This window comes from Oncorhynchus nerka, linkage group LG14, assembly GCF_034236695.1.
Source record: "Oncorhynchus nerka isolate Pitt River linkage group LG14, Oner_Uvic_2.0, whole genome shotgun sequence".
Classification (NCBI taxonomy): Eukaryota; Metazoa; Chordata; class Actinopteri; order Salmoniformes; family Salmonidae; genus Oncorhynchus; species Oncorhynchus nerka.
In genome coordinates, this window is record NC_088409.1 from 104866851 (window position 1) to 104889680 (window position 22830).

General features: G+C 43.0%; 1 protein-coding gene across 1 annotated transcript in view; it reads left to right on the top strand.

Moving 5' to 3' along the window:
* LOC115115930 (contactin-5) overlaps positions 1 to 22830 on the top strand; it is a gene marked incomplete at its 5' end in the record, with an annotated part of 417179 nt that overhangs the window by 79840 nt on the left and 314509 nt on the right. The window contains one exon of the mRNA XM_065000650.1: positions 461 to 636. Within this exon, the coding sequence (XP_064856722.1) occupies positions 461 to 636 (176 nt within the window). The remainder of the gene's footprint in view (positions 1 to 460; positions 637 to 22830) is intronic.

The window sequence follows — 22830 nt, forward strand, 5'->3', positions numbered from 1 at the left end:
ATACTACTATGACTGACCCTGTAATACAACACCTATCATACTACTATGACTGACCCTGTAAAACAACACATTACACTGCACTTATCATGTTACTATGACTGACACTGAACACAACACCTATCATACTACTATGACTGACACTGTAAAACAACACCTATCATACTACTATGACTGACCCTGTAAAACAACACCTATCACACTACTATGACTGACCCTGTACAACAACACCTATCATACTACTATGACTGACCCTGTAAAACAACACCTATCATACTACTATGACTGACCCTGTACAACAACACCTATCATACTACTATGACTGACCCTGTAACACACCTATCTGGTGGATGTAACAATAAACCCTTTTCCGTCTCTATCTGTTCATATTCATTCAAATCAAAACATCAGATTGTTTACCTTTTTGTGTAAAGACATTTATGTGATCTTTGTCTCTCTGCAGTTGGTTTATCAATGGAACAGAAGTGGATATTGAGGCAGTTTACCGTTACAGCTTGATCGACGGCAACTTGATAATAACCAACGCCAGCGAGACGGCAGACTATGGGAGATACCAGTGTAAGGCGGAGAACAGCTATGGGACGGTCCTGAGTCGGGATGCACTGCTACAGTTTACCTGTGAGTATTTCTCTCTGATCGCTCTCGCATCTCTCTCAGACTTTCTCTCCGACCTTCTCTATGATCTCTCTCTGACCTCTCTTATCTCTCTCTCTCTCTCTCTCTCTGATTTCTCGCTGATCTCTCGCTGATCTCTCTCTGATCTCTCGCTGATCTCTCTCTGATCGCTCTCGCATCTCTCTCCGACTTTCTCTCCGACCTTCTCTATGATCTCTCTCTGACCTCTCTTATCTCTCTCTCTCTCTCTCTGATTTCTTGCTGATCTCTCGCTGATCTCTCTCTGATCGCTCTCGCATCTCTCTCCGACTTTCTCTCCGACCTTCTCTATGATCTCTCTCTGACCTCTCTTATCTCTCTCTGATCTCTCTCTCTCTCTCTCTCTCTCTCTGATTTCTCGCTGATCTCTCTCTGATCTCTCTCTGATATCTCTCTTATCCATCTCTGGTCTCTCTCTAATCATTCTCTTTGATCTCTCTCTGATCTCAAATTCAAATTCAGAATGGTTTATCGGCATTAAATAAAATTTGTAGATATTGCCAAAGCAGTACAGTGGTACAGCATTTCAGTAAATACAGTACAATGCAATGAGGATAAATGCAATGAGGATAATGAACTGCTGTTGTATTGTGGAATCTTAGGTCTAATTAAATGAAACATGTTTATAAAAAATTATGAATTGCTAATAAATAAACAATAAAATATACATGGAGTATGGTTCCACTATGTAGGACATGTATATACAATGTTAATACTATAGGGAATTAATGGTCATGGGATGTCCCTCTGACTAATACATATCTAGCAGTAATATTTGCAGTTTCTTCCTCTCCCACAATAATTCCCAGCTTTATGTCATTGGTAAATGCACAGAAGTTGAGGATTGATTGAGATATTTTCTTGAAGAATAATGATCTTAGTTGGTAGTATTTCTCACAGTAGAGGAGAAAGCACATTGTACCTCCCTGTGTCATGCGGTGACCACATAGACGCTCCTCTTCGGGCAGCCAACTCTATTATTATTTGATTTTATTTATTTTGGGTGGGTAGATCAGCTTTAATATTGCAGATAGATTGGCTCCCATCAATGTAATTGTCTGCTTAATTTTCATTCCCCCATATACAGTGGGGCAAAAAAGTATTTAGTCAGCCACCAATTGTGCAAGTTCTCCTACTTAACAAGATGAGAGAGGCCTGTAATTTTCATCATAAGTACACTTCAACTATGACAGACAAAATGAGAAAAGAAATTAAGAAAATAACATTGTAGGATTTTTTATGAATTTATTTGCAAATTATGGTGGAAAATAAGTATTTGGTCACCTACAAACAAGCAAGATTTCTGGCTCTCACAGACCTGTAACTTATTCTTTAAGAGGCTCCTCTGTCCTCCACTCGTTACCTATATTAATGGCACCTGTTTGAACTTGTTATCAGTATAAAAGACACCTGTCCACAACCTAAAACAGTCACACTCCAAACTCCACTATGGCCAAGACCAAAGAGCTGTCAAAGGACACCAGAAACAAAATTGTAGACCTGTACCAGGCTAGGAAGACTGAATCTGCAATAGGTAAGCAGCTTGGTTTGAAGAAATCAACTGTGGGAGCAATTATTAGGAAATGGAAGACATACAAGACCACTGATAATCTCCCTCGATCTGGGGCTCCACGCAAGATCTCACCCCGTGGGGTCAAAATGATCACAAGAACGGTGAGCAAAAATCCCAGAACCACACAGGGGGACCTAGTGAATGACCTGCAGAGAGCTGGGACCAAAGTAACAAAGCCTACCATCAGTAACACACTACGCCGCCAGGGACTCAAATCCTGCAGTGCCAGACGTGTCTCCCTGCTTAAGCCAGTACATGTCCAGGCCCATCTGAAGTTTGCTAGAGAGCATTTGGATGATCCAGAAGAAGATTGGGAGAATGTCATATGGTCAGATGAAACCAAAATATAACTTTTTGGTAAAAACTCAACTCGTCGTGTTTGGAGGACAAAGAATGCTGAGTTGCATCCAAAGAACACCATACCTACTGTGAAGCATGGGGTGGAAACATCATGCTTTGGGGCTGTTTTCTGCAAAGCGACCAGGATGACTGATCCGTGAAAAGGAAAGAATGAATGGGGCCATGTACAGTGCCTTGCGATGGTATTCGGCCCCCTTGAACTTTGCGACCTTTTGCCACATTTCAGGCTTCAAACATAAAGATATAAAACTGTATTTTTTTGTGAGGAATCAAAAACAAGTGGGACACAATCATGAAGTGGAACGACATTTATTGGATATTTCAAACTTTTTTAACAAATCAAAAACTGAAAAATTGGGCGTGCAAAATATTATTGAGAATAATAGTAAGACATCACAACTGTGAAATAACTCTGATCTCCCGCATCCCGGGCTCCCGCGTGCCCTGCATCCCTGTCTCCCACGTGCCCTGCATCCCGGTCTCCCGCGTGCCCTGCATCCCAGTCTCCCGCATTCCCTGCATCCCGGTCTCCCGCATTCCCTGCATCCCGGTCTCCCGCGTTCCCTGCATCCCGGTCTCACGTGTGCCCTGGATCCCGGTCTCCCGCATTCCCTGCATCCCGGTCTCCCGCATTCCCTGCATCCCGGTCTCCGGCATTCCCTGCATCCCGGTCTCCCGCATTCCCTGCATCCCGGACTCCCGCATTCCCTGCATCCCGGACTCCCGCGTGCCCTGCATTCTGTAGTGCAGACATGACCTGCTCTCCCTTATGTACAGAATTCGGCACTTTCCCAGGTTCACTACAGTCTGTAGTGTAGACTGCACAGAAGCCTAATAAACAAATAAACACATTTCGATAATAAAATAATGCTAAAATTCTGTAGCCTAATCCTGACCGTCATGTTGTACAGCACCATATTTTCCATTCCATCCTAACAGAAACCCTGTGTGTTTTGTTTAAAAAAAAATCTCAATACAAACAGCATAATATTAATCCAATTAAAAAGCCACATTTTCTTAAAATCAATCCCATATACTATGTTATTACAAAAAATGTTTTAAATTCTCTGGTAATGCCAATATGGAATACTATCAACTGCTTCTCAAAGATGCCTTCTGGTGGTCGAACTAGCAATAACTTGCAGTAACAGAGAAAATAGTTGACAATTAAATGACGTGCCACAGAATGATGCAGCAACCCGCTAGGTGTGCCGTAGTATGACGCAACTTTTAAATGAGGAACCACTATAGGCTAGTAATGTAATGATTTTATTTGTATTTACAGATGGCATATAAGTTAGATATTAAAAGGCACCAAAAAAAGAAGATTCATGTCGTGACTTGTGAAGTCATGACTTGTGACATACGCCTAGTTTCCTGAATCAGGTCACATATGCTGAGCACTTGTTGGCTGCTTTTCCTTGACTCTGCTGTCCAACATCCCAAACCAACTCAATTTGATTGAGGTCGGGGGATTGTGGAGGCCAGGTCATCTGATGCAGCACTCCATCACTCTCCTTCTTGGTAAAAATAGCCCTTACACAGCCAGCTCTGTCAGGAGGAATGGGCCAAAATTCACCCAAGGCCTACCTTGAAACTCAGTGCCTCTTTGCTTAACATCATGGGAAAATTCACCCAACTTATTGTGGGAAGCTTGTGGAAGGCTTCCAAAAATGTTTGACCCAAGTTAAACCATTTAAAGGCAATGCTCCCAAATACTAATTGAGTGTATGTAAACTTCTGACCCACTGGGAATGTGATGAAAGAAATAGAAGCTGAAATAAATCATTCTCTCTACTATTATTCTGACATTTCACATTCTTAAAATAAAGTGGTAATCCTAACTGACCTAAAACAGGGGATGGATTTTTACCAGGATTAAATGTCAGGAATTGTGAAAAACTGAGTTTAAATATATTTGGCTCAGGTTCACTATATAGAGAAAATTCCCGCCATTTGTAACCAGCTTTAGTTCACCGCTGTGTGTGTATTTAACCCTGAAACCATACAGGTTCTATTAGACCAGGGCCCATTGACCAGATCCCAATGGGCCCTGGTCAAACGGTGTTCATTATATAGAGAATAGGTTGCCATTTGGGACCTGATGTTCAGACATGCAGTGCTGTGGTGGGATCCACTGCCACTGGGTAGGTAGTTATCACTGGTGGTGAAGTGTCCTTGGGGTGATGGGTGAATGGAAGCAGCAGAAAGCAGCAGCCTATTCTCTATATAGTGCACTACTTTTGGCCAGAGCACGCTGGGTATAGGGTGTAGGAATAGGGTGCCATTTGGGAAGCAGGCACCATTTCTTTCTTCAGTAATTCTCTGGCCAGGCTCCAAAACATCCTCACAAGCCAAGGAAGCATACCGACCGCGAGCCCAGGAGCAACTGTGCTCTGCTCTCTGGAGAAACACATTGTTAGTTTAGCTTCCAGTTTCTGCAGGAGAGCAGGCCATAATAACCTTACCACCATGCCTACAGGGAGCTTATTCTCCTATTTTCTAAGCCAGTGGAACATATGGTGGTACTGTATGTTGTTTTCTTTTCTTTTTCTTTTTATTGAATATCCAAAACATACAATATGCATGCAGTGAAGCTGCTCAATAACTACAACACAGCTGTCATCCAACAGACTGCCTTTCAGAGCGACACACAGAAGCATCCAGGGTCAACGCCCTGCTCATGGGCATGTCGACAGATCTCCCACAAGGCCAAAAACGGGGAGCCAAATCAGCAATCCATCAGCCACCAGCCCAAGCTTTCAACGGCCAGCCCTCCATGATCACCCAAAATAATTATAATAATTCCATTCCCCACCCCCAATAACCCCCCAATCTACCAACAACCAAGAAAATGAACTAAACAGAAACAATAAAAAGGCAAAGGAAAACAGAAAACAACAATGCAAAAAACAAAGGACATCAAGGACAACTAAAATCATAACATCAAGACCAACTATACATGTTTGAGTTCATGTCTGGCACTATTTACATGTGTGTGTCCGTCCGTGTACGTGTGCATTTGAATGAGAGTGTGTGTACAAACACCTGCACGGCATCAGCCGGCAAACCGGTATAAAAACACTGCCCTCTTGGTCATTCAAACGTTGTCAGCGATTAGGTGAATGGAGGCGGAGTCAGGTGCAGGACACAGGTATGTGTTCCAACAAGGAAAAACATAAATATCCAGAGCACAAAATAACGAAACCACATGACAACGACAATCACGCACAAAGCAGAAAGGGAAATCAGAGGGTTAAATAACGAACATTGATTATGGAATGGAAACAAGGTATGAAAATGAAACATGGATCGGTGGTGACAAGAAAGCCGGTGACGACGACCGCCGAACGCCGCCCGAACAAGAAGAGGGACCAACTTCGGCAGAAGTCGTGACAAACTTACCTTTTTATACTTTTATCTTTGACCTTCATTCTATCCCCCGCCCAGCGACTCCACTCCCAGTTGTCTCCAATTCCACATACCAATCCTCAGGTTCCCTTAGCCCATCCCATCTATCTCCAGTTCCACATACCAACCCTCAGGTTCCCTTAGCCCATCCCACGTATCTCTGCTGGCCTCTTCGGATCTTTCAACTATGCTGTGTTGTTTAACATACTACTTCAATATATCTAATCGAATTGAGTCCACAGATTGCGAGTTGAAGATAAATACTTTTACTAAGAGTATTAGTATATTAGTAATTGACTGACCCGGTCTCTCCAGATCTCATAACAGTACTATTTCCAGGGTCAATTTTAAGCCATTCCTGAAAATGAGATCAGAAACAGGCTACCTGAGGGCAATACCAAAATAAATGGTCTATTGATTCTGTATCCTCCCAACATAATTTGCAGAGCTTTGATGATTTTATGCCCCAAATATTCAACATTTTGTTGGTGGCAAGAATTCTACGTAATAATTTTAGCTGAAAAGCATGAGGTCTTGAATCTTGCGTCATTTTATATATAAACTCAAACCATGGAATCGGTACATTAAAAATCTCTTCCCAACTCTTTTGCAATCTGTATGGCTCAGTTGTCAACATCCTGGTCCTCAAATTAAACTTTCATATTTATGCTATTTTTATTCCTCTGCCAGGTTTGATCCTTTATATAGGGCAGACAGACCAGTTCCCTACCTCCTCCCGCTGCCACCTGCCTCCTCCAGTTTTGATCCTTTATATTGGGCAGACAGATCAGTTCCTTTCCTCCTCCCACTGCCACCTGCCTCCTCCATATTTGGGGTAATGCTGTAATAAATTGGTTGTACTCTTGGATTGAGCAGACCTTCCCGTACAATTATGATAACTCCATGAAGGACATAACTCTACCATTCCAATTTACAATATAATTTAAGAACAAAATACCCTTTTCAAACATCTTTCCCCTAAATACGGGTATTTAACAACCAGCACATTTATATATATATTACATATTTTCAGGGGGAATATTTGTTCTATCTTTTCAGGGGTATGAAATTGAAATTGTAGCCAGCTCTGCAGCGCTTGTTTGAAAAAGAGAGTTACTTTGAAAAAAGTACAATTTTCAATTAATTGAAAATGAGACATGGCAACCTGCCTAAAGGCAAAAAGGCCATTTTTAAACAATGGATGAGCTTTTCTTAGTAATCTACTTGAGAACCATTTAGGGATGAGCTTTTCTTAGTAATCTACTTGAGAACCACTTAGGGTTGAGCTTTTCTTAGTAATCTACTTGAGAACCACTTAGGGTTGAGCTTTTCTTAGTAATCTACTTGAGAACCATTTAGGGATGAGCTTTTCTTAGTAATCTACTTGAGAACCATTTAGGGATGAGCTTTTCTTAGTAATCTACTTGAGAACCACTTAGGGTTGAGCTTTTCTTAGTAATCTACTTGAGAACCATTTAGGGATGAGCTTTTCTTAGTAATCTACTTGAGAACCATTTAGGGTTGAGCTTTTCTTAGTAATCTACTTGAGAACCATTTAGGGATGAGCTTTTCTTAGTAATCTACTTGAGAACCATTTAGGGATGAGCTTTTCTTAGTAATCTACTTGAGAACCATTTAGGGTTGAGCTTTTCTTAGTAATCTACTTGAGAACCATTTAGGGTTCAAGTAAAACTGTTGAATGAGTGAAGCTTCTAAAGAGGTTTAGTGCTTTTATATTTAATCATCTCAACCCATCCAGTTCATATTCATTATACAGATATGCACGCTTTATTTTGTCTGGTTTAGCTTCCCAGATAGAGAGAAATATGTTTTGCTCCTATGATTTGAAAAATGAATCATCAGGAGTAGGCATCACCATAAGTAAGTGAGTAAACTGAGATATGAATAAAGAGTTCATCAGGGCCATTTATACATAAAAAGACAGGTATTTACATCTCCATGGTTGCAGGATCTTGTCTATTTTTTACAAGTTTTCTATTGAAATTCATGGTGGAGAGCTCAGTTATATATTTTGTGATATGAATACCGAGTATGTCTAATTCACCATCAGCCCATTTTGTAGGTAAACTGCAGTGTAATGTAAAAGTTGTATTTTTTAAAGATCCAATACTGTTAATATTGTACACTAATAATAACCTAACTCATAATTAGGTTTTAGTCCAGAGAGACTATATGTTGTTGTTTAAGGGGTCATAGATCCAGGTGAAAAGTGATACATTGGTTCTTATACTAACAACTGTTTGGCTATTACACAGTCCGTGTTGCAGTCCGTGTTTACTGAGCTGAAGAAAAGGGTTTTGGTGGTTCTTATACTAACAACTGTTTGGCTATTACGCAGTCCGTGTTGCAGTCCGTGTTGCAGTCCGTGTTGCAGTCCGTGTTTACTGAGCTGAAGAAAAGGGTTTTGGTGGTTCTTATACTAACAACTGTTTGGCTATTACACAGTCCGTGTTGCAGTCCGTGTTGCAGTCCGTGTTGCAGTCCGTGTTTACTGAGCTGAAGAAAAGGGTTTTGGTGGTTCTTATACTAACAACTGTTTGGCTATTACGCAGTCCGTGTTTACTGAGCTGAAGAAAAGGGTTTTGGTGGTTCTTATACTAACAACTGTTTGGCTATTACACAGTCCGTGTTGCAGTCCGTGTTGCAGTCCGTGTTGCAGTCCGTGTTTACTGAGCTGAAGAAAAGGGTTTTGGTGGTTCTTATACTAACAACTGTTTGGCTATTACGCAGTCCGTGTTTACTGAGCTGAAGAAAAGGGTTTTGGTGGTTCTTATACTAACAACTGTTTGGCTATTACACAGTCCGTGTTGCAGTCCGTGTTGCAGTCCGTGTTGCAGTCCGTGTTGCAGTCCGTGTTTACTGAGCTGAAGAAAGGGGTTTTGGTGGTTCTTATACTAACAACTGTTTGGCTATTACGCAGTCCGTGTTGCAGTCCGTGTTTACTGAGCTGAAGAAAAGGGTTTTGGTGGTTCTTATACTAACAACTGTTTGGCTATTACACAGTCCGTGTTGCAGTCCGTGTTTACTGAGCTGAAGAAAAGGGTTTTGGTGGTTCTTATACTAACAACTGTTTGGCTGTTACACAGTCCGTGTTTACTGAGCTGAAGAAAAGGGTTTTGGTGGTTCTTATACTAACAACTGGTTGGCTGTTACGCAGTCCGTGTTGCAGTCCGTGTTTACTGAGCTGAAGAAAAGGGTTTTGGTGGTTCTTATACTAACAACTGTTTGGCTATTACGCAGTCCGTGTTGCAGTCCGTGTTTACTGAGCTGAAGAAAAGGGGTTTGGTGGTTCTTATTTATACTAACAACTGTTTTGCTATTACGCAGTCCGTGTTGCAGTCCGTGTTTACTGAGCTGAAGAAAAGGGTTTTGGTGGTTCTTATACTAACAACTGTTTGGCTGTTACACAGTCCGTGTTTACTGAGCTGAAGAAAAGGGTTTTGGTGGTTCTTATACTAACAACTGTTTGGCTATTACGCAGTCCGTGTTGCAGTCCGTGTTTACTGAGCTGAAGAAAAGGGTTTTGGTGGTTCTTATACTAACAACTGTTTGGCTGTTACGCAGTCCGTGTTGCAGTCCGTGTTTACTGAGCTGAAGAAAAGGGTTTTGGTGGTTCTTATACTAACAACTGTTTGGCTATTACGCAGTCCGTGTTGCAGTCCGTGTTGCAGTCCGTGTTGCAGTCCGTGTTTACTGAGCTGAAGAAAAGGGTTTTGGTGGTTCTTATACTAACAACTGTTTGGCTGTTACGCAGTCCGTGTTGCAGTCCGTGTTGCAGTCCGTGTTGCAGTCCGTGTTTACTGAGCTGAAGAAAATGGTTTTGGTGGTTCTTATACTAACAACTGTTTGGCTATTACGCAGTCCGTGTTGCAGTCCGTGTTGCAGTCCGTGTTTACTGAGCTGAAGAAAAGGGTTTTGGTGGTTCTTATACTAACAACTGTTTGGCTGTTACGCAGTCCGTGTTGCAGTCCGTGTTGCAGTCCGTGTTTACTGAGCTGAAGAAAAGGGTTTTGGTGGTTCTTATACTAACAACTGTTTGGCTATTACACAGTCCGTGTTTACTGAGCTGAAGAAAAGGGTTTTGGTGGTTCTTATACTAACAACTGTTTGGCTATTACGCAGTCCGTGTTGCAGTCCGTGTTGCAGTCCGTGTTGCAGTCCGTGTTTACTGAGCTGAAGAAAAGGGTTTTGGTGGTTCTTATACTAACAACTGTTTGGCTGTTACACAGTCCGTGTTGCAGTCCGTGTTTACTGAGCTGAAGAAAAGGGTTTTGGTGGTTCTTATACTAACAACTGTTTGGCTGTTACGCAGTCCGTGTTGCAGTCCGTGTTTACTGAGCTGAAGAAAAGGGTTTTGGTGGTTCTTATACTAACAACTGTTTGGCTATTACGCAGTCCGTGTTGCAGTCCGTGTTTACTGAGCTGAAGAAAAGGGTTTTGGTGGTTCTTATACTAACAACTGTTTGGCTATTACGCAGTCCGTGTTGCAGTCCGTGTTGCAGTCCGTGTTTACTGAGCTGAAGAAAAGGGTTTTGCTGGTTCTTATACTAACAACTGTTTGGCTGTTACGCAGTCCGTGTTGCAGTCCGTGTTGCAGTCCGTGTTGCAGTCCGTGTTTACTGAGCTGAAGAAAAGGGTTTTGGTGGTTCTTATACTAACAACTGTTTGGCTGTTACACAGTCCGTGTTGCAGTCCGTGTTTACTGAGCTGAAGAAAAGGGTTTTGGTGGTTCTTATACTAACAACTGTTTGGCTATTACGCAGTCCGTGTTTACTGAGCTGAAGAAAAGGGTTTTGGTGGTTCTTATACTAACAACTGTTTGGCTATTACACAGTCCGTGTTGCAGTCCGTGTTTACTGAGCTGAAGAAAAGGGTTTTGGTGGTTCTTATACTAACAACTGTTTGGCTATTACACAGTCCGTGTTTACTGAGCTGAAGAAAAGGGTTTTGGTGGTTCTTATACTAACAACTGTTTGGCTATTACGCAGTCCGTGTTGCAGTCCGTGTTTACTGAGCTGAAGAAAAGGGTTTTGGTGGTTCTTATACTAACAACTGTTTGGCTATTACGCAGTCCGTGTTTACTGAGCTGAAGAAAAGGGTTTTGGTGGTTCTTATACTAACAACTGTTTGGCTATTACGCAGTCCGTGTTTACTGAGCTGAAGAAAAGGGTTTTGGTGGTTCTTATACTAACAACTGGTTGGCTGTTACGCAGTCCGTGTTTACTGAGCTGAAGAAAAGGGTTTTGGTGGTTCTTATACTAACAACTGTTTGGCTGTTACGCAGTCCGTGTTGCAGTCCGTGTTTACTGAGCTGAAGAAAAGGGTTTTGGTGGTTCTTATACTAACAACTGTTTGGCTGTTACGCAGTCCGTGTTGCAGTCCGTGTTTACTGAGCTGAAGAAAAGGGTTTTGGTGGTTCTTATACTAACAACTGTTTGGCTATTACGCAGTCCGTGTTTACTGAGCTGAAGAAAAGGGTTTTGGTGGTTCTTATACTAACAACTGTTTGGCTATTACGCAGTCCGTGTTTACTGAGCTGAAGAAAAGGGTTTTGGTGGTTCTTATAAGTCAGGTGTCATACTGTAAAAGGCTTGTCCATTAGCAGTCCGTTATTGAGTAGGAAGGTCAGATGTCATACTGTAAAAGACTTGTCCATTAGCAGTCCCTTATTGAGTAGGAAGGTCAGATGTCATACTGTAAAAGGCTTGTCCATTAGCAGTCCCTTATTGAGTAGGAAGGTCAGATGTCATACTGTAAAAGACTTGTCCATTAGCAGTCCCTTATTGAGGGTTTTCCTGTTGCTACTTATCTACTTGACTCTGCTCAGAATCAACACTCTAGTGTGTTGAACTACACTGCTCTCCTTTCTATCCAGTGTATTGTAGCTAGAAGCATCTCTAAAGTCTCGAAGGACGCAAAGGATAAACTGCTGCTCCTGGCCCAGGCCCAAATCCCCATCAGTCGTGTGAAAAGACGGAGATACAAGGGACACCGATCCGGGTGCCTTGTGAGAATTATTCGGCAAGTGGGTAACCCGCCTCTACCAGCTGTCCTATTGGCCAACATGCAATCATTGGAGAATAAACTAGATGAGTGCTGTTCGAGACTATCCTACCAACGGGACAATAAAAACTGTAATATCTTATGTTTCACCGAGTTGTGGCTGAACTATGACACGGATAAAATACAGTTGGCTGGGTTTTCCTTTCCATCGGCAGACAGAACAGTTACGTCCTGTACGACAAGGGGTGGTGGTGTGTGTCTATGTGTCAGCTGGGGGCCTAATATTAAGTAAGTCTCTATGTTTTGCTTTCCTGAGGTAGAGTACATCATGAATAGCTGTTCACCACACTATCTACCAAGAGAGTTCTCTTTTTGGTAGCCGTCTATTTACCACCACAAACCGATGCTGGCACTAAGACCGATGCTGGCACTAAGACCGATGCTGGCACTAAGACCGATGCTGGCACTAAGACCGATGCTGGCACTAAGACCGATGCTGGCACTAGGACCACATTCAACAAGCACACAAGAAAATGCTCATCCAGAGGCGGCACTCCTAGTGGCCGGGGACTTTAATGCAAACTGAAATCCGTTTTACCTCATTTCTATCAGTATGTCAGATGTGGGGGAAAAAAATCTACACCACCTTTACTTGACACACAGAGACGCGTACAAAGCTCTCCCTCCATTTGGCAAATGTGACCATAATTATATCCTCCTGACTCCTGCTTACAAGCAAAAACTAAAGCAAGAAGTACCAGTGACTCACTCAATACAGAAGGGGTCAGATGACGCAGATGCTAAGCTACAGGACAGTTTTACCAGCACAGACAGGAATATGTTCCGGGATTCATCCGATGGCATTGAAGAGTACACCACATCAGTCACCGGCTTCATCAATAAGTGCATCGATGACATCATCTTCACAGTGACAGTACGTACCCCAACCAGAAGCCATGGATTACAGGCAACATCCGCACTAACCCGAACGCTTATAAGAAATCCCACTTCACCCTCCGATGAACCATCAAACAGGCAAAGTGTCAATACAGGACTAACATTGAATCCTACTACACCGGATCTGATTTTCATCAGGTGTGGCAGGGCTTGCAAACTATTACGGACTACAAAGGGAAGCCCAGCTGTGAGCTGCCCAGTGCCACGAGCCTACCAGACAAGCTAAATTACTCATATGCGCACCTCGAGGCATGCAATACTGAAACATGCATGAGAGCACCAGATGTTCCAGACGACTGTGTGATCATGCTCTCTGTAGCCGGTATGAGCAAGACCTTTAAACAGGTCAGACGTACTACCACGACGTGTACTCAGGGCATGCGCTGACCAACTGGCCAGTGTCTTCACTGACATTTTCAGCCTCTCCCTGACCGAGTCTGTAATTTCTACGTGTTTCAAGCAGACCACCATAGTCACTGTGCCCAAGAACGCCTAGATAACCTGCTTAAATGACTACCGACCCGTAGCACTCACATCTGTAGCCATGAAGTGCTTTGAAAGGCTGGTTGTGGCTTACATCGACACCATACTCCCGTAAACCCTAGACTCATTTCAATTTGCATATTACCCAACATATTGCCCCTAGACCCACAGATGATGCGATCTATATTGCACTCCACACTGCCCTATCAAAAGGAACACGTACGTGAGAATGCTGTTCATTGACTCCAGCTCATCGTTCAACACCATAGGGCCCTCAAAGCTCATCACTAAGCTAAGGACCCTATTACTGAACACCTCCCTCTTTAATTGGATCCTGGACTTCCTGACTGGCTGCCACCAGGTGGTAAGGGTAGGCAACAACACATCTACCACGCTGATCCTCAACAGGGGAGGCCCTCAGGTTTGCATGCTTAGTCCGCTCCTGTACTCTTTGTTCACCCTCGACTGTGTGGCCAAGCACGTCTCCAACACTATCATTAAATTTGCCGACGTCGAACGGTGGTATGTCTGATCACTGACAACGATGAGACAGCCTACAGGGAGGAAGTCAGAGACCTGGCAACAACCTCTCCCTCAATATGAGCAAGACAAAGGACATGATAGTGGACTACAGATAAAGGGGGGCCGACCCCCATTCACATCAACAGGGCTGTAGTGGAGCAGGTCGAGAGCTTCCTTGGTGTCCACATTACCAACAAATTTTCATGGTCCAAACTCACCAAGATAGTCGTGAAGAAATGTTTGGCATGGGTCCTCAGATCCTCAAATAGTTCTACAGTTGCAGCATCAAGACCGTTCTGACTGGTTGCATCACTGGTATGTCAACTGCTCGGCCTCCGACTGCAAGGCACTACAGAGAGTAGTGTGTACAGCCTAGTACGTCAATGGACCAAGCTTCCTGCAATCAGAAGAAAAAATTGTCAAAGACTCCAGCCACCCTAGTCATAGACTGTTCTCTCTGCTTCCACAAGGCAAGTGGTACCAGAGCGCCAAGTCTAGGTCCAAAAGGCTCCTTAACAGCTTCCACCCCCAAACAGCCACCAGACAAGTGGTACCAGAGCGCCAAGTCTAGGTCCAAAAGGCTCCTTAACAGCTTCCACCCCCAAACAGCCACCAGACTATTTACATTGACTTTACTTTATTTAGTACTTATTTTCTTAAATCTAACATTTTTGGTTAAGGGCTTGTAAGTAAGCATTTGTATTCGGCGCATGTTACAAATACAATTTGATTTGTACTGTAGCTAGAAGCATTTCTTCAGCACTTCCAGGGATCTAGATTGGAGGTTGGAGGAGGCTGGGGCGGCAGGCTGTCAAACTTCCTGATTGCATCAAAAGCAGCAGTAGCAGCCCGAGGGGAGGGAGGAGATGGATGGAGGAGATGCAGGGGAGAGATGGAGGAGATGGAGGGGAGGGGGAGTGAGGAGATGGGGGGAGTGAGGAGAGGGAGGAGAAGGGGGGGAGAAGAGGGAGGGGATGGAGGGGAGGAGATGGAGTAGATGGATGGGAGGGAGGAGATGGAGTGGAGAGGGAGGGGAGGGAGGTGAGGGGAGAGATGGAGAGGAGAGGGAGGGGAGACATGTGATCTGACTCCCGATTGAGATCCTACCCTCTCTCTTTCTCTCTCTCTCTCTCTCTCTCTGTCTCTCTGTCTCCCTCTATCTCTCTCTCTCCCTCTCTCCCTCCCCCTCTCTCTCGCTCTCCCTCTGTCTCCCCCATTCCACGGCCTCTATGAGGATAAGAGTCAGGTATTTTGTCACTGTGGGCTCTATAACTACAGTAGAAATAGGTCTAGTCAGCTCCATTGACATCAGAGCAATATCAGGTTCTATCTCCACTAGTCTATTGTCCATTAAGATGTAGATGGAAGTGATTCTGTAAACGCAGACACAGGTAAGATCACATGATCTCAAGGAAAATGAACCACAACTGAACAATGGGGTTAACAGAGATGCATACTGAGCCATGAATATTCTGTCTTTTATGCCTTTACCTTTTTCATACTGATTGTCCATATTGAATTACAAACCTATTTTAACTGAATGATTAAAATACAATAATGAGGTTATGCTTTGAGCACTGTTCAGGCTATGGACTAGTCTTCAGAGAACCAGTCAGTAGATTGGCAGATACTTATTCAAATGGCGTAATTATTCTCTTCCATTCTTATCTAATAACACATCCATGGTTGTTGCATTGTTAACACATTCATGTTTATCTCCTGACTTGACTTTCACATTACAGATATATCCGATAGGTCCAGAGAAACATGACGTTACATTGCAAAGAGATCCGATTGGTCCAGAGAAACATGAGAGGTTATTGCAATAAAAATATATCTGATTGGTCCAGAGAAACATGAGAGGTTATTGCAATAAAAAGATATCTGATTGGTCCAGAGAAACATGAGAGGTTATTGCAAAAAATATATATCTGATTGGTCCAGAGAAACATGAGAGGGTATTGTAATAAAAAGAGATCTGATTGGTCCAGAGAAACATGAGAGGGTATTGCAATAAAAAGAGATCTGGTTGGTCCAGAGAAACATGAGAGGGTATTGCAATAAAAAGATATCTGATTGGTCCAGAGAAACATGAGAGGTTATTGCAATAAAAAGAGATCTGATTGGTCCAGAGAAACATGAGAGGGTATTGCAATAAAAAGATATCTGATTGGTCCAGAGAAACATGAGAGGGTATTGCAATAAAAAGATATCTGATTGGTCCAGAGAAACATGAGAGGGTATTGCAATAAAAAGATATCTGATTGGTCCAGAGAAACATGAGAGGGTATTGCAATAAAAAGAGATCTGATTGGTCCAGAGAAACATGAGAGGGTATTGCAATAAAAAGATATCTGATTGGTCCAGAGAAACATGAGAGGGTATTGCAATAAAAAGAGATCTGATTGGTCCAGAGAAACATGAGAGGGTATTGCAATAAAAAGAGATCTGGTTGGTCCAGAGAAACATGAGAGGGTATTGCAATAAAAAGAGATCTGGTTGGTCCAGAGAAACATGAGAGGGTATTGCAATAAAAAGATATCTGATTGGTCCAGAGAAACATGAGAGGTTATTGCAATAAAAAGAGATCTGGTTGGTCCAGAGAAACATGAGAGGGTATTGCAATAAAAAGATATCTGATTGGTCCAGAGAAAAATGAGAGGGTATTGCAATAAAAAGAGATCTGATTGGTCCAGAGAAACATGAGAGGTTATTGCAATAAAAAGAAAGGAAATAAAGCTGTAGTCAGCCGCTCAACACATTTTACTCTCTTCTCCTCTTGACAACGGCTATGTCTCAAATGATACTCTTGTTTTGACCAGAGGTCTATGGGCCCTGGTTAAAAGTAGTGTACTATATAGGGAATAGGGTGCCATTTCAGGGGCAGCCAGTATGATCTGACAACTGTGTTGTCTTTATGTCTTTGATAACAAGGTTCTGACACATGGAGATGATGTTTTACTGTCTCTATAGATCATTAGAGCAGAACCAAAGCCTCAGCTTAATCTCTGACACCTGGAGATGATGTTTTACTCTCTCTATAGATCATTAGAGCAGAACCAAAGCCTCAGCTTAATCTCTGACACCTGGAGATGATGTTTTACTGTCTCTATAGATCATTAGAGCAGAACCAAAGCCTCAGCTTGATCTCTGACACCTGGAGATTGTTGTACTGTCTCTATAGATCATTAGAGCAGAACCAAAGCCTCAGCTTGATCTCTGACACCTGGAGATTATGTTTTACTGTCTCTATAGATCATTAGAGCAGAACCAAAGCCTCAGCTTAATCTCTGACACCTGGAGATGATGTTTTACTGTCTCTATAGATCATTAGAGCAGAACCAAAGCCTCAGCTTAATCTCTGACACCTGGAGATGATGTTTTACTGTCTCTATAGATCATTAGAGCAGAACCAAAGCCTCAGCTTAATCTCTGACACCTGGAGATGATGTTTTACTGTCTCTATAGATCATTAGAGCAGAACCAAAGCCTCAGCTTAATCTCTGACACCTGGAGATGATGTTTTACTGTCTCTATAGATCATTAGAGCAGAACCAAAGCCTCAGCTTGATCTCTGACACCTGGAGATGATGTTTTACTGTCTCTATAGATCATTAGAGCAGAACCAAAGCCTCAGCTTGATCTCTGACACCTGGAGATGATGTTTTACTGTCTCTGTAGATCATTAGAGCAGAACCAAAGCCTCAGCTTGATCTCTGACACCTGGAGATGATGTTTTACTGTCTCTATAGATCATTAGAGCAGAACCAAAGCCTCAGCTTAATCTCTGACACCTGGAGATGATGTTTTACTGTCTCTATAGATCATTAGAGCAGAACCAAAGCCTCAGCTTGATCTCTGACACCTGGAGATTATGTTTTACTGTCTCTATAGATCATTAGAGCAGAACCAAAGCCTCAGCTTAATCTCTGACACCTGGAGATGATGTTTTACTGTCTCTATAGATCATTAGAGCAGAACCAAAGCCTCAGCTTAATCTCTGACACCTGGAGATGATGTTTTACTGTCTCTATAGATCATTAGAGCAGAAGCAAAGCCTCAGCTTAATCTCTGACACCTGGAGATGATGTTTTACTGTCTCTATAGATCATTAGAGCAGAACCAAAGCCTCAGCTTAATCTCTGACACCTGGAGATGATGTTGTACTGTCTCTATAGATCATTAGAGCAGAACCAAAGCCTCAGCTTAATCTCTGACACCTGGAGATGATGTTGTACTGTCTCTATAGATCATTAGAGCAGAACCAAAGCCTCAGCTTAATCTCTGACACCTGGAGATTATGTTTTACTGCTATCACCTGCCACTGGAATGTATAGCAAAGTAGTAAAATGCTAAATCCTTCGGTACAGCCTCTCCTCAACTCTTCGGTACAGCCTCTCCTCAATCCTTCGTTACAGCCTCTCCTCAACCCTTCAGTACAGCCTCTCCTCAACCCTTCAGTACAGCCTCTCCTCAACACTTCAGTACAGCCTCTCCTCAACCCTTCGGTACAGCCTCTCCTCAACACTTCGTTACAGCCTCTCCTCAACCCTTCGGTACAGCCTCTCCTCAACACTTCGTTACAGCCTCTCCTCAACCCTTCGGTACAGCCTCTCCTCAACACTTCGTTACAGCCTCTCCTCTACCCTTCGGGACAGCCTCTCCTCAGCCCTTTGGTACAGCCTCTCCTCAACACTTCGGTACAGCCTCTCCTCAACCCTTCGGTACAGCCTCTCCTCAACACTTCGGTACAGCCTCTCCTCAACACTTCGGTACAGCCTCTCCTCAATCCTTCAGTACAGCCTCTCCTCAACACTTCGGTACAGCCTCTCCTCAACCCTTCGGTACAGCCTCTCCTCAACACTTCAGTACAGCCTCTCCTCAACTCTTCGTTACAGCCTCTCCTCAACCCTTCGTTACAGCCTCTCCTCAACCCTTCAGTACAGCCTCTCCTCAACTCTTCGTTACAGCCTCTCCTCAACCCTTCGTTACAGCCTCTCCTCAACCCTTCGGTACAGCCTCTCCTCAACACTTCGTTACAGCCTCTCCTCAACACTTCGGTACAGCCTCTCCTCAACACTTCATTACAGCCTCTCCTCAACACTTCGGTACAGCCTCTCCTCAACCCTTCGGTACCGCCTCTCCTCAAGCCTTCAGTACAGCCTCTCCTCAACCTTTCGGTACAGCCTCTCCTCAACTCTTCGTTACAGCCTCTCCTCAATCCTTCGTTACAGCCTCTCCTCAACCCTTCAGTACAGCCTCTCCTCAACTCTTCGTTACAGCCTCTCCTCAATCCTTCGTTACAGCCTCTCCTCAACCCTTCGGTACAGCCTCTCCTCAACCCTTCAGTACAATCTCTCCTCAACCCTTCGTTACAGCCCCTCCTCAGCCCTTTGGTACAGCCTCTCCTCAACCCTTCGTTACAGCCTCTCCTCAACCCTTCGGTACAGCCTCTCCTCAACCCTTCAGTACAGCCTCTCCTCAACCCTTCAGTACAGCCTCTCCTCAACCCTTCGGTACAGCCTCTTTCCTCAACCCTTCGGTACAGCCCCTCCTCAACCCTTCGTTACAGCCCCTCAGCCCTTCGGTACAGCCTCTCCTCAACCCTTCGGTACAGCCTCTCCTCAACCCTTCGGTACAGCCTCTCCTCAACCCTTCGGTACAGCCTCTCCTCAACACCCAATCCTCATGGTGATACTTTATTTATTTATGTGAGTCACTGGTGTCCCACATGCACCCTATTCCTGATATAGTGCATTAACCTCATAGGGCTCTGGTCATTAGTAGTGAACTATAGAGTGAACAGCGTGCCATTTAAGACACAGCCAGAAGCTGATCAGTTCATGGCCACCACAGTGGCAGTGCTATTCAGACAAAGGCTTTCCATTCCTTCACTCTGGTGGCAGCTTATTAGGGAGGGAACTGAAGCCTGTGTCATGTTTAGCAGAGCACATTGTAGTAAAACATTTTTCAACCCTACTCAACATTTCTTAGGTTTCACATAGTGAGCTGCTGCGGAAGATGGGTTAGCTTCAACGTACACTGATGATAGCCTAAACGCTGACATTCTTGTTCACTGTTAAGCCTCTTGAGAATGATTCAATCAAAATGAAAAACATTTTAATATTGCTTTTGTCGGTGGGGACCCAGTACTCTTCATAATGCTTCAAAATGGATATGCTAACCTTCATGAAATGTTAAATAAAATGTAGCTACAAAATGTGTGTAATATTAATATTGCCTCTAACTTTCCAGGGCTCCAGGTATACTAGCTTTTCTTCTCACTACAGGAGCCATTTGATATTTTTAAGGAAAGCTTTGTTTTTGATCTCTCCTCTTTACTATGTAGAGCTGAGCCAGTCTCTATAGATCACACTATGTAGAGCTGACCCAGTCTCTATAGATCACACTATGTATAGCTGAGCCAGTCTCTATATTCACACTATGTATAGCTGAACCAGTCTCTATAGCTGAACCAGTCTCTATAGATCACACAATGTATAGCTGAACCAATCTCTATAGATCACACTATGTATAGCTGAACCAGTCTCTATAGCTGAACCAGTCTCTATAGATCACACTATGTATAGCTGAACCAGTCTCTATAGATCACACTATGTATAGCTGAGCCAGTCTCTATAGATCACACTATGTATAGCTGAACCAGTCTCTATAGCTGAACCAGTCTCTATAGATCACACTATGTACAGCTGAACCAGTCTCTATAGATCACACTATGTATAGCTGAACCAGTCTCTATAGCTGAACCAGTCTCTATAGATCACACTATGTATAGCCGAACCAGTCTCTATATTCACACTATGTATAGCTGAACCAGTCTCTACAGATCACACTATGTATAGCTGAACCAGTCTCTATAGCTGAACCAGTCTCTATAGATCACACGATGTATAGCTGAACCAGTCTCTATAGATCACACTGTGTATAGCTGAACCAGTCTCTATAGCTGAACCAGTCTCTATAGCTGAACCAGTTTCTATAGATCACACTATGTATAGCTGAACCAGTCTCTATAGATCACACTGTGTATAGCTGAACCAGTCTCTATAGCTGAACCAGTCTCTATAGATCACACTATGTATAGCTGAAATAGTCTCTATAGCTGAACCAGTCTCTATAGATCACACTATGTATAGCTGAACCAGTCTCTATAGCTGAACCAGTCTCTACAGATCACACTATGTATAGCTGAACCAGTCTCTATAGCTGAACCAGTCTCTATAGATCACACGATGTATAGCTGAACCAGTCTCTATAGATCACACTATGTATAGCTGAACCAGTCTCTATAGCTGAACCAGTCTCTATAGATCACACAATGTATAGCTGAACCAGTCTCTATAGATCACACTGTGTATAGCTGAACCAGTCTCTATAGATCACACTATGTATAGCTGAACCAGTCTCTATAGATCACACTATGTATAGCTGAACCAGTCTCTATAGATCACACTATGTATAGCTGAACCAGTCTCTATAGATCACACTATGTATAGCTGAACCAGTCTCTATAGATCACACTATGTATAGCTGAACCAGTCTCTATAGATCACACTATGTATAGCTGAACCAGTCTCTATAGCTGAACCAGTCTCTACAGATCACACTATGTATAGCTGAACCAGTCTCTATAGCTGAACCAGTCTCTACAGATCACACTATGTATAGCTGAACCAGTCTCTATAGCTGAACCAGTCTCTACAGATCACACTGTGTATAGCTGAACCAGTCTCTATAGATCACACTATGTATAGCTGAACCAGTCTCTACAGATCACACTATGTATAGCTGAACCAGTCTCTATAGCTGAACCAGTCTCTACAGATCACACTTGGTATAGCTGAACCAGTCTCTATAGATCACACTATGTATAGCTGAACCAGTCTGTATAGCTGAACCAGTCTCTATAGATCACACTATGTATAGCTGAACCAGTCTCTATAGCTGAACCAGTCTCTATAGATCACACTATGTAGAGCTGAACCAGTCTCTATAGATCACACTATGTATAGCTGAACCAGTCTCTATAGCTGAACCAGTCTCTATAGATCACACTATGTATAGCTGAACCAGTCTCTATAGATCACACTATGTATAGCTGAACCAGTCTCTACAGATCATACTATGTATAGCTGAACCAGTCTCTATAGCTGAACCAGTCTCTACAGATCATACTATGTATAGCTGAACCAGTCTCTATAGCTGAACCAGTCTCTACAGATCATACTATGTATAGCTGAACCAGTCTCTATAGATCACACTATGTATAGCTGAACCAGTCTCTATAGCTGAACCAGTCTCTACAGATCACACTATGTATAGCTGAACCAGTCTCTATAGCTGAACCAGTCTCTACAGATCACACTATGTATAGCTGAACCAGTCTCTATAGCTGAACCAGTCTCTATAGCTGAACCAGTCTCTATAGCTGAACCAGTCTCTATAGCTGAACCAGTCTCTATAGCTGAACCAGTCTCTACAGATCACACTATGTATAGCTGAACCAGTCTCTATAGCTGAACCAGTCTCTATAGATCACACTTGGTATAGCTGAACCAGTCTCTATAGATCACACTTGGTATAGCTGAACCAGTCTCTATAGATCACACTATGTATAGCTGAACCAGTCTCTATAGATCACACTATGTATAGCTGAACCAGTCTCTACAGATCACACTATGTATAGCTGAACCAGTCTCTATAGATCACACTATGTATAGCTGAACCAGTCTCTATAGATCACACTATGTATAGATGAACCAGTCTCTATAGATCACACTATGTATAGCTGAACCAGTCTCTATAGC